Below are 17437 nucleotides of genomic sequence, written 5' to 3'. Positions count from 1 at the left end.
TTTATGCCTGTAGTGCCTTTAGCTGAACTCCACTAGAGCTTTTACAACTTTTAAGCCTCACAATATCCCTCTGAGGTAGAGGTGTTATCCCCATTTTACTGATGGGGAAACAGAGGCACAAAGAGGTTCCGTGATGACTAGTCAGAGGTTACATAAAGCAAGTCGGTAGCAGAACCCAGAATAGAATTTAGTACTCTTGAATTCCAGTCCAGTAATATAGCTGTGTACCAGGTTTTATATCTAGAGATTTTGACAGTTTCTATGGAAAGGTTGGACAGATGCTTTGCAGCAATAGAAGTGACACTCAGTGCAGTCAAATGATAAATTTGGTACAAAATCTGAGACTGAGGTCAGTGTATAAGGGCTGGTCTACAATGGGATATTGACTGGAATAGTTATTGCAGAATAAGCTATTCTGTATAGCACGCCATGTGAATGCTATTCTGGAATAAAAATCTCTTTATTCCAGAATAATTACTTGGCTGTGGAAATGCACTAGTAATTGTGGAATAAAATTGACTTTTATTCTGGAACAGAGCGCGGGGGATTTATTTAAAACAAAGCAATTTAAATCACCAATTTTACTCATGATTTAAATCAGCAAGCAGGAAACCTTGATTTAAATGATCAGTTTTAATCTTGGTTTGCATTTGTACCTTAGTTATTTTCCTAAAGAAAAGCTGATTGTTATTGGTCGTTAACCATTAAAACATGTTGATTTGGAACTCTATATAGTCTTTACGTTTTGCTAGCCAGGAGGATACCCTATATATAGGTACATACACATTTATTAAGCAATTATAGAGTTTACTATGCTTATTCACATTCTTCATTTTCTAACATAAATGTAAAAATTGTGAATGATGGATTTCGTATTCTCACCTTCTCAGAACTCATTTTTATTCACAGACTGAAAGAGGAAAACAAGTTTTCCAGTTTTTTCAACTCCTAAGAAACCAACTGAACCAGCTGAATAAATTGAAATAAAGAAACTGTTCTCTGCTCCCACAGAAGAGACTACTGCTGTCAGAAGATAGTAAATGCATCCGATGAAGTGAGCTGTAGCTCACGAAAGCTTATGCTCTAATAAATTTGTTAGTCTCTAAGGTGCCACAAATACTCCTTTTCTTTTAGCACTTCAATAATTTCTGGTTCCAGATGCTTAGCTTGTATGACTTTTTTTAAAACTTCGGTAGCAAACATATACTTCTTAATTTTTTATTTTAATTTAAGTGATATTAATAGATTACAGTAAATCTTGGCCTCAACATAGGGTTGTCATAATGTCAAATTTAATTTTAAATGGGTTCATTTTTAAAATAAAATTTTTGATGCTTTTTTAAAATCCATTTTTATACATCCTGTAATAAAATGTCCATAGGGAGAGCTATTCTGGAATATCTGTTCCAGTCGATTTCCACATGTAGATAAGCTCTAAATGAGAAAAAGTTGATGGCCATGGTACATTATAATTGTATGACATATGAGGGAAAACACCTGTTGTGAAGGTGAATACCTGAATTTTATTTGTTTTGTATAGAAGTACATAAAGGGAAGATGCTTTCTTTAGATTGAATATGGAATGGCTAATTTAATTTTCTGGGCTTGGGATGCTGGTAGAACAGGGAGGAGAAAAGGTTTGACTTTTGGCGGGTGGATGTTGAGTGAAGGCTACTGGGAGGAGAAAGTCTTGAGTCTGGACCCATACTACTACTTTCATGTTAGGACTGTCTCTTCCTCTCCTAATGTAGTTTGCCCCCCACCATGTTACTCAGCCTGATTCCCTCCTCTCTGCCTAGCAGCAGCAAGGGACAAGAGCAGCACAGCTGTTGGTAAGTTTCTGGCATACTGGTTGCTTAGTGGAGATGGGCAGGTAGTATGAAGGTCTGTGGGGTTAACTATCAAAAATAGCTTTCAGAATATTTTGGCTGTCCACAGTTAAACACAAGCCAGAGGTCACCAAGACTATTGAATAGTAATGAAATAAGTATGGCCCTTGCACAGTAGTAGTAAGGCCATCAGCCCTCTGTTTTCAAAATATGTCCCATGTTAGGGGAATGTGATGGGCTGTACCAGGCATTCGCTGCCCCCTGCCAGAGATCCTGCTCCTTTGTCACATGCTGCCCTAAGAAACTGTCCTTAAAAAAAAAAAGGGCAGCGAGTTTGGACCAACAGAGGCCTTCCAGTATCAGCTACTGGTGAAACAAGTGAGACTTGATCCTCTAACAGCAAGAAGGGCCAGGAGCAGGCAGAGGCCACTCAGGGACCAGCAGGTTAGACAAAAAAGGCTGGTTGCTTCTGTCAGGGCCTTTTTCTAGGTGAAACTAGGATAGGGGAACATGTTATACCAATAAAATAAAAACCAGCAGGATCTTATTAAATGGGAAAAGGCAAAATGCCACATTTATTGTGAATACAGAAAGAATCATAGTAAGCAGTTATAGCTATAACATTCCATTCAATTTCATATTTATTCACACATTCATTCATATACACATACACACAGGTTCAACAAGTTATCATAGTTAACAGCCTTAGAGTTGCTCGTGCCAAGCCTCTGGCCAGATGGCCTGGACATGAGGAGGGAGCAGGGCCTTGTCAGATGCTCATCTGATGCTCCTGGAAGTTGGTTTGCAGAATCAGACCCCAAAGTTCTCACTTTCTAGAGTGCATTTTTATAGGAATTTCTTCCTATGCCAATCTATGGAAATTGCTTCATCATGTGTTGCTGAATCAATCAGCAGATAGAAAAGGAGTACTTGTGGCACCTTAGAGACTAACAAATTTATTAGAGCATAAGCTTTCGTGAGCTACAGCTCACTTCATCGCACATTCCTGACGGCTCTGTGCTGCCAGATGTTATCTTGTTCTTTGGTTCTCCCATTCTTGTGGCTGTTGGGTGGATTCCAGTCTGCCCTCCGGGGGTCCTCGGGTTATTTCCGCTTGACGCCTTCTTCAGCCGATGGACACTGGATTCTTAGGCTGGCACCTCCCTGATCATTCAGTTATTATCCACACCAAGCATCCATCCACATACATCCTCTATCTCTAGTTTAATCACAATTGTTAACAAAGCGAGATGAATACAACAAAAGGGGAGTCTCAGTGCTGTTTCTGTTGTTACTGTGTATTGCTTTGAGTCGCTCTCTGTGTGAGTAGTTGTTACAAAGAATTGCTTTGAGAACAGACTCTGTCTTAGAATGTACTAACACAATTAGCAGCTTGCAAGTTTCACACATAGAGGGAGAGAAACAGTACCAAAAACCAAGAGACCTCTTAATTAATAATACCCTGGAATTTAAACTATGGGGAATCAAGCTCATTTGTGATTTTAATACAGAACTTCTTTAATATGATCCAACAAGCAAAGGCACTTTCTCCTGTCTGATCCCAAGAAGCCAGGCTTGGAAGAGTGTAATTGTGATTGCACCTTTGGGTTTAAATCACTGAAAGACTTTTTGTTTATATTGCGCAGTGTGAAGCCCAGGTGGGCCATTCTGTGTCATTCATTTGACTTCTGTAATATTAGATGAGCTTAGTTTGTAAGATGCTCCACTGACTCAGATGAGCCCATGACAAGAAGTAAAGAGACAAAATTCTGATACACATGTGCAACCCTGTTATCATCATTGGGTGACACGGATACAAGCAAGAGAATCTGGCACAAGGAGTACAATCCAGGCACTATTGGGATACCCTAACACAAGTGTGTTAGGGTCTTAAGCCTGTTTGTGTAATCTACTAAATGCAAAATTCTAATGTATCCAGAACTTCAAAGGGATAAGTTTGGAAGAAATAAACTTTTTAAAAAAATTGTTTTAATAGTTTAACTACCATATAATCTACTACATCACTCAAATTGTCAAAAATCAGTGTTTATACAATATGTATCCCTGTGATTCATAGGTGCTGACTCCATGGGTGCTCCAGGGCTGGTGTGCCTGTGGGGAAAATGGTGGGTACTGAGCACCCACCAACAGTCTCCCTATCAGAACCTCCCCACTCCCTCCAGCACGTCCTGCCCACTGGCAGGCACCACCGATCAGTGCTTCCCCATCCCTCCCAGCACCTACCGTGGATCAGCTGTTCTGCAGCATCTGGAGGCGCTGGGGAAGGGAGGGGGAGGAGCAAGGATGTAGCATACTTGGGGGAGGGGGCGGAACTGGGGCAGGGCGGGGGTGGGAAGAGGCAGGGTGGGGGCAGAGCAGGGGCGGGAAGAAGCAGGGTAGAGGTGGGGTCCTGGGGGAAGGAGTTGAGTGGGGGCAGGGCCTGGGCAGAGCCAGGGCGGGGAGCACTCCACAGCAGATTAGAAACTCAGTGACTATGCTATGATTTAGCTGATACAGGGAAAAAATAACTTCAGATGAAGTAACTTTTCTAGGAGGTAGGTTAAAGAGATTGAATTGCATAAAATGTATGTGTTATGTTCATGAATAAATCTAGGTTCTGCTGCCTCTACGTTTCCTTCAATAAATACTCCCTTTACCTCCATCAGTTCTTAGCCCTGGTCTACACTAGGAGTTGAGGTTGAATTTAGCAGCATTAAATTGATTTAAACCTGCACCTATCCACACGACGAAGCCCTTTTTTTCAACTTAAAGGGCTCTTAAAATAGATTTCCTTACTCCACCCCCAATAAGGGGATTAGCACTGAAATCGGCCTTGCCAGGTTGAATTTGGGGTACTGTCGACGCAATTAGATGGTATTGGCCTCCGGGAGCTATCCCAGAGTGCTCCATTGTGACTGCTCTGGACAGCACTCTCAACTCAGATGCACTGGCCAGGTAGACAGGAAAAGACCTGTGAACTTTTGCATTTCAATGTCCTGTTTGGCCAGCGTGGCAAGCTGCAGGTGAGTGCAGAGCTCATCAGCAGAGGTGACCATGATGGAGTCCCAGAATTGCAAAAGAGCTCCAGCATGGACCGAACAGGAGGTACGGGATCTGATCGCTGTATGGGGAGAGGAATCCGTGCTATCAGAACTACGTTCCAGTTTTCGAAATGCCAAAACATTTGTCAAAATCTCCCAGGGCATGAAGGACAGAGGCCATAACAGGGACCCGAAGCAGTGCTGCGTGAAACTTAAGGAGCTGAGGCAAGCCTACCAGAAAACCAGAGAGGCAAACGGCTGCTCCGAGTCAGAGCCCCAAACATGCTGCTTCTATGATGAGCTGCATGCCATTTTAGGGGGTTCAGCCACCACTACCCCAGCCATATTGTTTGACTCCTTCAGTGGAGATGGAGGCAACACGGAATCAGATTTTGGGGACGAGGAAGGTAGCTCACAGCAAGCAAGTGGAGAAACTGGCTTTCCCGACAGCCAGGAACTGTTTCTCACCCTGGACCTGGAGCCAGTATCCCCCAAACCCACCCAAGGCTGCCTCCCGGACCCGCCAGGTGGAGAAGGGACCTCTGGTGAGTGTACCTTTTAAAATAGTATACATGGTTTAAAAGCAAGCATGTTTGATGATTAATTTGCCCTGGCATTCACGGCTCTCCTGGATGTACTCCCAAAGCTTTGCAAAAGGTTTCTGGGAGGGCAGCCTTATTCTGTCCACTGTGGTAGGACACTTTACCACTCCAGGCCAGTATCACATACTCAGGAATCATTGTAGAACAAAGCATTGCAGTGTATGTTTGCTGGCGTTCAAACAACATCCATTCTTTATCTCTCTGTGTTATCCCCAGGAGAGTGATATCATTCATGGTCACCTGGTTGAAATAGGGTGCTTTTCTTAAGGGGACATTCAGAGGTGCCTGTTCCTGCTGGGCTGTTTGCCTGTGGCTGAACAGAAATGTTCCCTGCTGTTAGCCACGGGGAGGAGTTAGGGGAGGGGCTAGCCACGTGGTGGGGGGAGGCAAAATGCGACCTTGTAACAAAAGCACATGTGCTATGTATGTAATGTTAACAACAAGGTTTACCGTGAAAGAGCGTACCCATTGTTCTATAAAATGTGCCCAGACCGCCGCTACAGTCCCTGTGTAACCAACCGCCCTCTTCCCCAAGTTCCATAGCCTCCTCACCCAGATGCCCAAGAATGCAGTGGGGGGGGGGGCCTCCAGCCACCCAGCCACTCCACCCCAGAGGATTGCCCAAGCAACAGAAGGCTGGCATTCAATAAGTTTTAAAGTTTTAAACTTTTAAAGTGCTGTGTGGCCTTGTCCTTCCCTCCTTAGCTTACAGGGAAGTAGAGTGAACCAAGGAGCGGGGGCTTTCATCAAGGAGAAATAAACAGAACTTTCACACCGTAGCCTGGCCAGTCATGAAACTGGTTTTCAAAGCTTCTCTGATGCACACCGGGCCCGCCTGTGCTCTTCTAACTGCCCTGGTGTCTGGCTGTGCATAACCAGCGGCCAGGCGATTTGCCTCAACCTTCCACCCCGACATAAACATCTTCTCCTTACTCTCACAGATGTTGTGGAGCGTACAGTAAGCAGTAATAACAGTGGGAATATTGGTTTTGCTGAGGTCTAACCAAGTCAGTAAACTGCGCCAGCGCGCTTTTAAATGTCCAAATGCACATTCTACCACCATTCTGTACTTGCTCAGCCTGTAGTTGAACAGCTCCTGACTACTGTCCAGGCTGCCTGTGTATGGCTTCATAAGCCATGGCATAAGCTGGGTCCCCAAGGATAACTATAGTCATTTCAACATCCCCAACAGTTATTTTCTGGTCTGGGAATAAAGTCCCTTCCTGCAGCTTTTGAAACAGACCAGAGTTCCTGAAGATGCAAGCGACATGTACCTTTCCCGGCCATCCCACGTTGATGTTGGTGAAACGTCCCTTGTGAACCACCAGTGCTTGCAGCACTATTGAAAAGTACCCCTTATGGTTTATGTACTCACCAGCTTGGTGCTCTGGTGCCAAGATAGGGATATGGGTTCCGTCTATGGCCCCACCACAGTTGGAGAATCCCATTGCAGCAAAGCCATTCACTATGACCTGCACATTTCCCAGACTCACTACCCTTGATATCAGCAGATCTTTGGTTGCGTTGGCTACTTGCATCACAGCAGTCCCCACAGTAGATTTGCCCACTTCAAATTGATTCCCGACTGACCGGTAGCTGTCTGGCGTTGCAGGCTTCCTCAGGGCTATTGCCACTCACTTCTCAACTGTGATGTGCTGTCCTCATCTTGGTATTTTGGCGCTTCAGGGCAGGGGAAAGCAAGTCACAAAGTTCTATGAAAGTGCCTTTACGCACATGAAAGTTTCGCAGCCACTGGGAATTGTCCCAGACCTGCAACACTATGCGGTCCCACCAGTCTGTGCTTGTTTCCCGGGCCCAGAATTGGCGTTCCACAGCATGAACCTGCCCCATTAGCACCATGGTGCCCTCATTGCCAGGGCCCATGCTTTGAGAGAAGTCTGTGTCCATGTCCTCATCACTCTCGTCACCACGCTGACGTCGCCTACTTGCCCGGTTTCACTTTGCCAGGTTCTGGTGCTGCATATACTACCGGATAATGCGCGTGGTGTTTATTGTGCTCCTAATTGCCAGAGTGATCTGAGTGGGCTCCATGCTTGCCGTGGTATGGCGTCTGCACAGAAAAAAGGCGCGGAACGATTGTCTGCTGTTCCTCTGACGGAGGGGGGGCAACTGATGACATGGCTTACAGGGTTGGCTTACAGGGAATTAAAATCAACAAAGGGGTGGCTTTACATCAAGGAGAAACAAAAACAACTGTCACACAGAATGGCCCCCTCAAGGATTGAACTCAAAACCCTGGGTTTAGCAGGCCAATGCTCAACCCACTAAGCTATCCCTCCCTCTAGTATTTTAGGCAGCACTGAATCTCCATTAAAGTTTTCAAGGTGCCCCGATAGATCTCACCGAAATGATTGTCGGCTGTTGATTTCACGGGAGGAAGGGGGGAATCAAATGAATACAAAACAAATCTGGTCTATTTCTTGTTTTGATCCACTCCATCTATCTTTTACATCTTTGGCTGGCAGCAGACGGTGCAGTAGGACTGCAACCCATCCACATCTCCTGCCTGCTTGGCAGAAGATGGTGCAATAGGACTGCTAGCCTATCTTCATCTCCTGCCTGCTCACCATAAGATGGTACAATAGGACTGCCTGCAGGACTAAAGAGAATGACCTGGTCAAGTCACTCCTAATTTAGTCCCTGCATCCATGTTTGCCCAGGCGCTCCTGACCGACCTTACCGAGGCGGCCAGGAGCACCTCAAACACGATGATGATGGTTTTCAGGCCTATTGTACCGTCTGCTGGCACAAGGCAATGAGTTGCTGCTGCTGTGTAGCAATGCAGTACCACGTCTGCCAGCACCCAGGCGACATATGGTGACAGTGAGCTGAGCGGGCTCCATGCTTGCCATGGTCTGGCATTTGCACAGGTAACTCAGGAAAAAAGGCACGAAATGATTGTCAGCTGTTGCTTTCACATAGGGAGGGAGGGCCTGATGACATGTACCCAGAACAATGTACCCATGTACCCATGACAATGTTTTTTGCTCCATCAGGCATTGGAATCTCAACCCAGAATTCCAATGGGCAGCGGAGACTGTGGGAACTGTGGGATAGCTACCCACAGTGCAACTCTCCGGATGTCGACGCTAGCCTCGGTACTATGGAAGCTCTCAGCCGAGTTAATGCACTTAATGCACTTAGAGCATTTTGTGAGGGGACACACACAATGGACTATATAAAAACAATTTCTAAAAAACCGACTTCTATAACTTCAACCTAATTTCATAGTGTAGACATAGCCTTAGAGTGATGGCCTTTCTGGACTGCTGTTAGCAGAGTTAATCTCTCTTTCTCTTCACAGATGTCTCAATAGCATATCCTTTCCTGTTTCTCCCAGATGTCATACGCTGAGTTATGGTGAGTACCATTGCTATTTATAATGTTTAAAGGCAAACCGCATAGGAAATATGGAAAACCATAAAAAGAAAAGGAGTACTTGTGGCATTAGAGACTAACAAATTTATTTGAGCATAAGCTTTCGTGAGCTACAGCTCACTTGATCGGTGCATCCAATGAAGTGAGCTGTAGCTCACGAAAACTTATGCTCAAATAAATTTGTTAATCTCTACGGTGCCACAAGTACTTCTTTTCTTTTTGCGGATACAGACTAACATGGCTGCTACTCTGAAACCTGTCATTATGGAAAACCATGTTACTGTAAACAAAGAATATACTAGTCACAGCAAGTAGTTACGCAGAAAGCAAAAAGTTTAATAAACAACCATTGCTTGAGATTATGGTCTTTCTTCCTCACTATCTGAGCAGCTTGTTCAGCTTGTGAAAGAGGAACCACAGGTGCCGGCTATCTTTACTCAGGTTTTAGCTCTTTCGACCCTCTCCCTTTCCTTGCTCTGAAAGAATGAATAAAAGGTCGGCTACAACTATTTTAGCAATCCTGACAAGATTAATTTAAAATACCTCAGCCTTTCAGCACACACAGCTTTACCTCATAAAGTCACTTAGCACTGGTCTACACTAGGAGGGGGGGGAGAATAGATCTAAGTTACACAACTTCAGTTATGTGAATAACTTAGACCTCCTTAGACCTACTCACCGTGGTGTCTTCACTACGGTGAGTCCACTGCTGACGCTCCCCTGTTGACTCCGCCTGCGCCTCTCGTGGTGGTGGACTACAGGAGTAGACAGGAGAGTGCTCGGGGGTCAATTTATTGTGTCTAGACTAGGCCTTTGACTGAACCTTTGCTGCCCTCCTGCCAGGAAATTTTTTATTTTCACATTTTCCCATGTATAGGTTATGATCTGGCCCAAGGTTTGAGACCAGTCTCAGTTATTTTGGATTTGGAGGAAGCCTATCTGCAAGCCAGATGCCAACACATCTTCCTCATGGATCACACGCCATCCCCCAGACAAAAATGCATTTTTAAGAAAAGTTGGAATATGTTCAATATTCTGAGACCTGTGCCTTACCCCTTAGCATATGTTCGGATGGTTTACTCAAAATTAAAAATAAAATTGTCCGACCTGAAACCAAAGAAGTTTCATTTTTAGTACAGGCTCACTACAAAGAACTCCAAAAAAAATGTTTAGGCACTGTAAGGTTTCATAACCCCAGAGGTTCTCATCATTGGTCTTCCTACTGAATGAAGCAGAACTGGGTGGGGAGGGGAGTGTTCACTGTTTAAGGATAAAACTTGACCCACCTACAATGTGTTTGTACGTCCTGTCACTTATGTGGGTTCTCAGGTGTTTGGTGAGTGTTGAGCTGAATCTGAAGCTTTTCCCACACTCTTCACAGTGGTAGGGCCTCTCTCCGGTATGGATTCTCTAGTGTTGACTGAATGTTGATCTGTCGGTGAACCTTTTTCCACACTCAGCGCATGTGAAGGGTCTCTCCCCGTATGGATTCTCTGATGAGCAGCGAGGTGTGAGCACCGACTGAAGCTCTTCTTGCACACTCTGCAGGCGTAGGGTCTCTCTCCCGTGTGCATTCTCAGATGATGAGTAAGTGTTGAGCTCCCACTGAAGCCTATCCCACACTCAGTGCATTGGAAGGGTCTCTCCCCAGTGTGGATTTTCTGATGTGCAGCAAGGTTCGAGCTCCGACTGAAGCTTTTCTTGCACACTCTGCAAATGAAGGGTCTCTCTCCTGTGTGCATTCTGCAATGCTGAATAAACGTTGAGCTCTGGCTGAAGCCCTTCCCACACTCCGTGCATATGAAGGGTCTCTCCCCTGTGTGAATTCTTTGATGTTTCAGGAGAGTGGAGCTGTGATTGAAGCTCTTGCTCCAGTCAGCACACAGGTAGGGTCTCTCTCCTGTGTGGATTCTCTGGTGATTAGTAAAGTGTGATCTGTCAGTGAACCCTTTCCCACACTCGTTGCCTGTACGGCATATCCCCAGTGTGGGTTCTCTGGTGCTTTATGAACATTGATCTGGTGGTGAACCTCTTCCCACAGTCAGCACATGTGAAGAACAACTCCCTGGTGGGGTTCTGTGGTGGTCATTGAGGTATGAGCTTGTTGTGAACTCTTTCCCACCCTCTTCATGTTTATAGGGATTACTTCCCATGTGGATTCTCCGGTGTTTAGTGATGTGCAAACTCTGCTGGAAGTGTTTCCCACGCCCATAGGGCCACTCCTGCTGTGGATTCTCTGGTGTTCCATGGGGAAGGAGGCATCTCTCAAGCTCTTCCCACCCTGGGTGTGTTTGCACAGCCTGTCTCCTGTGTGAGTTCTCCGGTGTTTGGTGAGTGTGGAGCTGAACCTGAAGCTCTTCCTGCACTCTTTGCAACTGTAGGGCCGCTCCCCAGTGTGGGTTTTCTGGTGCTGCACGAATGTGGAACTCTTTGCAAACCTTTTCCTACACTCAGCGCATGGGAAGGGTCTCTCCTCTGTGTGGATCCTCTGATGTGCAACGCAATTTAAACTCCGACTGAACATCTTCTTGCAAAGCCTGAAGGCGTAGAGTCTCTCTCCCGTGTGGATTCTCAGATGCTGAGTAAGGGCTGAGCTCCCACGGAAGCCTTTTCCACATTCGGTGCATGTGAAGGGTCTCTCCCCCGTGTGGGTCCTCTGATGTTTGAAGAGAGTGGAGCTGTGATTGAAGTTCTTCTCACATACCCTGCATGTGAAGGGTCTCTCCCCCGTGTGGATTCTCTGATGGTTAGAAAGGTATGAACTCTCCGTGCACTCCATGCACTCTCCTTTCCCACATTCTTCACATATATAGGGTTTTTCTCCTGTGTGGATTCTCTGGTGTTTAGTGACGTGCGACCTCCCCTGGAAGCGTTTCCTGCACTCTCTGCACTCGTAGGGCCGCTCCCCACTGTGTGTCCTCTGGTGCTCGATGAGGGCGAAACTGTCTCTGAAGCTCTTCTCACACTCTGTGCATTTGCATGGCCTGTCCCCTCTATGGGTTCTCAAGTGTTTGCTGGGCGCTGATCTGAAGCTGAAGCTTTTCCCGCACACTTTGCAGCTGTAGGGCAGCTCCCCGGTGCGGGTCTCTGGTGCCGGTTGCAGGTTGATCTGTCGGTGAACCTTTTCCCACACTCAGCGCATTGGAAGGGTCTCTCCCCTGTGTGGATTCTTTTATGTGCAGCGAGGTATGAGCTCCGACTGCAGCTCTTCTCACAGTCAGTGCAGGTGGTCAGCCTGTCTTCTCCACAGATGTGCTGACCATCAGAGGTGTCTCTCTCCTCAGGACTCTGGGAAATATTCCCTTTGGATCTGCTGCCTGATAATGTTCTAGGCTGCTCTATGTCTTCATCAGGATCTTCCTGCACAATCCCATAGTTTCCTGCAATAAAAGGAGAATCCAGAAATGATTAAATCCCCATGCTTGAGAGAAAGGAACATTGGAAAGAGGAAACTTCTTCACAAATTCAGAGAACTATGAATACATTAAAGATATCCAGAGATGAATACCCTGGCCCTCAGAAGGGACAAGGGATCAGATCAGCTTCCATATCCCTGTGACAAAGTATATGTACCTGTCCCTGAGGGAATCAGAAAGAGAGATTAAGCCCCTTTACTGGGCAGAAAGGAGGTTACCTGAGCTCCCAGAATTGGAATTCATTCAGTTGCTTAGAGGAGGAACTGACAGCTGTGTCTGAGTGAGACAAAACCAGTAAGACAGAAGCAGAGAACTCGGGGGAGAGGAGTACTAGGAAGGAAGACTAGCAGATTTGTAGTTTCCCCCACACCCTAAGCCAGTCTGGGGAAGAGTAGTAACTGGGGAATAAATCACATGCCCTGAACTGGAGTACTTGTGGCACCCTAGAGACTAACAAATTTATTAGAGCATAAGCTTTCGTGAGCTACAGCTCACTTCATCGGATGCATGAAGTGAGCTGTAGCTCACGAAAGCTTATGCTCTAATAAATTTGTTAGTCTCTAGGGTGCCACAAGTACTCCTTTTCTTTTTGCAAATACAGACTAACACGGCTGCTACTCTGAAACATGCCCTGAACTGAGGTCTATGCCACTGACAGAGACTGCAATCCCAGTGAGACTGTTCCTGGTTTTGATTGTTTCTGGACATTTGGACGACACAAAAGGAAGTTGCCTTGCATTATTTTTGTGTCACTTGGGCTCCCCAGTACTATCATCCCAAGGCTGAGACCAGAATATTTTTCTCCCTTTATGGGGAAACACTTGGAGTGGCAGTTGCTCCCATTAAAATCTCCCTCTTAGTCCCCTCCCTCCCCCGCTATCTGAATAATCACACAAGTAAAAGAGGAGTTTTTTTGCTAAAAATCAGTTAGAATCAGAGGAAAGCCCTGACTGATAACTTCTAAGTACCATGCAGTACTGAATGGCAGCTGGACAGGAGGGGTGTGCTCCCTTTCATATGCAGTCCCATAAACTGTCCCTGCACATTGTTATTAGCAGGGGTGGCAGGGCTCTCTCCTCTTGGCTCACCCTATTAGTAGGTATTAGAACTCTGAACACAACTGCTGAAATTCTACCGAATCACTGTAGCAGAGACACTCATGGACTCTGCCTAGGTTATTAATATGAACAGTAGATTGGAATAGTTCTTTAGAGAAAGGGAACTAGAAAGGAGGTGGTCCTGGATGGAAACCCTAAGGACCGCGTAGCTCAGCAATGAAGTTTAGGCTGAGGCTGGTCATAGATTTGAGTTAGGTGACAAAGCCCAGTCCCAGGCTGGGAGCAGAATCTGGAAATTGTCTTACGAACAGCCATACTGGGTCAGACCAATGGCCTATCTAGCCTAGTATCCTGTCTGCTGACAGTAGCCAATGCCAGGTGCTTCAGAAGGAATGAAGAAGAGCAGGGTAATTATCACAGGCTCCATTCCCTGTCGTCCAGTCCTAGCATCTGGCAGTCAGAGGCTTAGGGACACCCAGAGCATGGAGCTGCATTGCTGACCATCTTGGCTAGTAGCCATTGGTAAACTTATCCTCCATGCCAGGGGCAGCGTGCTGTGTTAAGGATGGTGTATGATACCTACTTATTGATAGATACATTCTATGCATGGTACCGCTATGGGAGCCTGTTTGTAAATTAATTTATCTCACAACGGACAATTCATAATCAGTCCATCCTGTGACGTGACGTCCCTTTTTTAATACAGCGAATATCTAAGAAAACCATCACCTTGTTTTCTGGATCCAAGGTACCACTCCTTATCCCCTTCCTTCCTTCCCTGAGTGCAAAAAAGCCCCCCCAAACCAAAAAACCCCACTGACAGATGACCACACGTGCACCACACTGCAGCAGCGTGGGACAGGTCTGAATGTTAAGTGCTCTCTGTCTTCAGCTGCTTAAAAAAAAAAATTAAAAAAAAAATCAGCACCTTTCTTCCATTCCATTCCCACTACACATAAATGAGTGGTGTCTTATTGCTGCCTGACTCCCCACTACTTGTGCCTGTGTGAATGCACAATTCACGGTCTGCAAAGCATGAATTTGGGAGGGGTGACAGCCAGAAGCAATTTGTTATGGAATCAGTTTTCAATGCTGTTAGGGAGTGATGGCCATCTCTATAGAGAAAGCAGAAACTGGGTTTCCATCATTAGCTCAATTTTGGCATCCAGCCCAAGAATTCACAAAAAAGCCAAATTGGCCTCAAAATTAGGAGGTTTGATCAGCGATTGAGGTAGAAGTTTTCTACCAAGTTTGAAGCAAACTGGACAAGCAGCTCCTGAACTTTGGACCCAGTCATTGGGGCGGGAGAGAGTGAAATGACTCTGTAGACCAGTATTAGGGCACCCACCGGTAGATGGGAGACACTATGGGTCCAGGGCCCCTGCTCCAGTCACTTTAATTATTTGTCCACAGTGGAACAGCTTCCACAAGAGAGATTGAGAGAGCCCTACAGCAGAATATCCCATAGCCAAGTGATTAGAGCACTCTCCTGAGGTAGGAGACTCCTGTTCAAATTTTCTCCCCTCCGGCCTGCCTGAGGATAGATAATAATAGAATAGTAATAATAATAGAATTATTAAAGCTGGAAGTGAAACAGATCTGTTATGTCATGTCTATCCCTCTGCTCCTTCAGAACAATAGTGCACCGTTCAGTGTAGTTTTAAGTGTTCCAAGCGATGGTATCCCTATCATTTCCTTTGGGACATTATTCCACGTCCTAGTAGGTCTCTCAGAATGTCTTTTCTGATATTCATACTAAATTTCTCCCTTTTTTCACCTCATCACTCCTAGAAATACTCCCCTGTGCCTCCCTAAATAATTCCTCTGCCTCCTCCTTGTTTGTGCCCTTCAAATACTTGTAAAAAATTGTCTCTCCTCCAAAGTGGCACTTTTTATCTTCCCTTGGTCAAGGCCCATCAGACCTGTGAACATTTTTGTTGCTTTCCTCTGAACTCTAATTCCTTGATACCTTTCTGGTAATCGGGGACTGGATTCTGCTCTGTTGCACAAGCTGAGCCAATAAAAGTGGGCTTTAAAGCCCCCTGCCCCATGAGTATCCCTGCCATGGGAAACCCTCTGTGGAAGCCTTGACAGCACCCCTCTGTGCAAGCACGTTTTGGGGCAGGCAGCGTGAAGGCAGAAAAGGGAATGATTGGAGTGCCCTAGTTATTCTGCATACTGGAAGCCACCTGGGCAATTGCAGCCAAGTGACAAGTTAGGGAAGACCTCAGGGTGCTGAACTGGCCTCAGGTCAGGATGAGTGTGGCCTATGGGAACCAGAACTGACTGCAGTATTCCTGATGCAGTTGCATCAGAGACAGAGGGATTATTGCCTTCTCGATCTGTGCCACTTTTGTGTGTGTGTGTGTCTCAAACATTTATAATTGCACTGGTCTATTCTGCTACCACATGATATTCCAAATTTATGTATTATTTGCTTTTCACTTTATGGCTCTTTAGGCCTTTCTGTTCTCCAGGCTTCTCCCTCCCATTGAATACTGCAATTTTGGTTATTCTCCCCTCCCAAGAGCTATTTAACTTTTGTTTTCCATCTTGAATATTTCTAATTTTTCTAGTATTTGCAACACACTTGCCCCAGAGTGCTCGGTGTGGGGAATCACCCAACCCATCCACAGGGGGATAACAGTAGGAGTCTCATGGACAGAAAAGGAAAGATTGTTTCCAGCTCCTTCCTAGAGCTCGCTCCCCTCCATCCCTATTAGGAGAGTGGCTAGAGAGGATAGACAGTTTCTTGTCCCATGTTGAGTTTGGAACCACCCCATCATACCTCTCCACAGGGAATGAAGGGGTGAGGATAGACTTCACTTTGGGTTTATTTTATGCTAATAACCCAGTCGCCAAGAAGAGGTGTGGTTATTGGACATATGCCTCTATGGATTATTCCTGGGAACCTGTGAAGGGGAAACTGAGGCAGGGTGCTGCAGAGCCATCGTTGCCCAGCAGAGGATGCTACAGAGGAGGTGTACTCTTTGACATCAAGTTTCATGAACATGCTGCTTACTCCTTCCAGATCTTTAATAGAGATGATAGGTAAAACCAATGACCCATTCCCCACTGGACACCATTCCTCCCTTACAGGGGCTAGCCTGAGTTTCACATTTGTATCAAAATCCAGAGTCAGGTGAGTCTCTTAAAACTAGAGCTGTATGAAATGTCCAGAATGACAGGAAAGAGGAACATTAAAAAATGAAAGGTTTCAGAGTAGCAGCCGTGTTAGTCTGTATTCGCAAAAAGAAAAGGAGTACTTGTGGCACCTTAGAGACTAACAAATTTATTAGAGCATAAGCTTTCGTGAGCTACAGCTCACTTCATCGGATGTAGCTCACGAAAGCTTATGCTCTAATAAATTTGTTAGTCTCTAAGGTGCCACAAGTACTCCTTTTCTTTTTTTAAAAAATGAAAGTGACAGCAAAAGGAGGATGAGTGTTAGATCTTATAATCATAAGCACCAACAAGAAGGGAAAGGAATGATCTAATCCGGACCCAAGGGTATGAATGAGTGTAAAATGATGAAAGGGATAAAAGGCAAATTTAGGCTGACTATCAGTAATTGTTTATTAGAATGCAAATTAGCTTGCTAAAGGAAGTGGCAAAAGCCCATCGTTTGAAACGAGACAGGGCAAACCTCTAGAAAATACAGCCACATTTTTTTTAAAGGTGCCAAAAATTAGAGTATTAGACCATATTTAGGCAACTAAGTGGCATGATGTAAAATGCATCATGTAAAAGCTCACTATGTCACCCAGACCACAGGACAGACATATACAGAATTACATGAGTTCATGCACAATCGTCATTTTAAAACTGAACAGCTCAACAACATTTTGCTTATATAAAGTACTTTAAAACTCAAGAATTTCAGACAGTAAATTAAGCCTCAATTCCTCTGTGAGCTTGGCAAGTATCCTCCCCAATGCACAGGGAGATTAAGTAATTTGCCCAATATCACAGAATCTGTGGTAGAGCTGGGAATAGACTCCAGATGCCCTTTCTTCCAATTCCAGGTATTAACCACAAGACAACATTACTCTTCTACCTTTTGTTCCTTATGTGTAGGCCTGTCTGACCGTG

The 17437-nt window shown here is 45.3% G+C and overlaps 1 protein-coding gene across 1 annotated transcript; it reads right to left on the bottom strand.

The window, feature by feature from the left end:
* Positions 1–10196: 10196 nt before the first annotated feature.
* Positions 10197–13660, bottom strand: LOC119853194 (zinc finger protein 883-like). Its single transcript, XM_038395978.1, has 4 exons — positions 13651–13660; positions 12072–12251; positions 11152–11958; positions 10197–10837 (listed from the first exon to the last, which is right to left on the bottom strand). Exons 1-4 carry the CDS (start codon positions 13658–13660, stop codon positions 10197–10199), a joined length of 1638 nt encoding a protein of 545 aa, XP_038251906.1.
* Positions 13661–17437: the final 3777 nt, after the last annotated feature.

This window comes from Dermochelys coriacea, chromosome 1 (genome assembly GCF_009764565.3).
Source record: "Dermochelys coriacea isolate rDerCor1 chromosome 1, rDerCor1.pri.v4, whole genome shotgun sequence".
NCBI classification, from domain to species: Eukaryota; Metazoa; Chordata; order Testudines; family Dermochelyidae; genus Dermochelys; species Dermochelys coriacea.
This window is presented reverse-complemented; position numbering and strand designations above follow the sequence as displayed.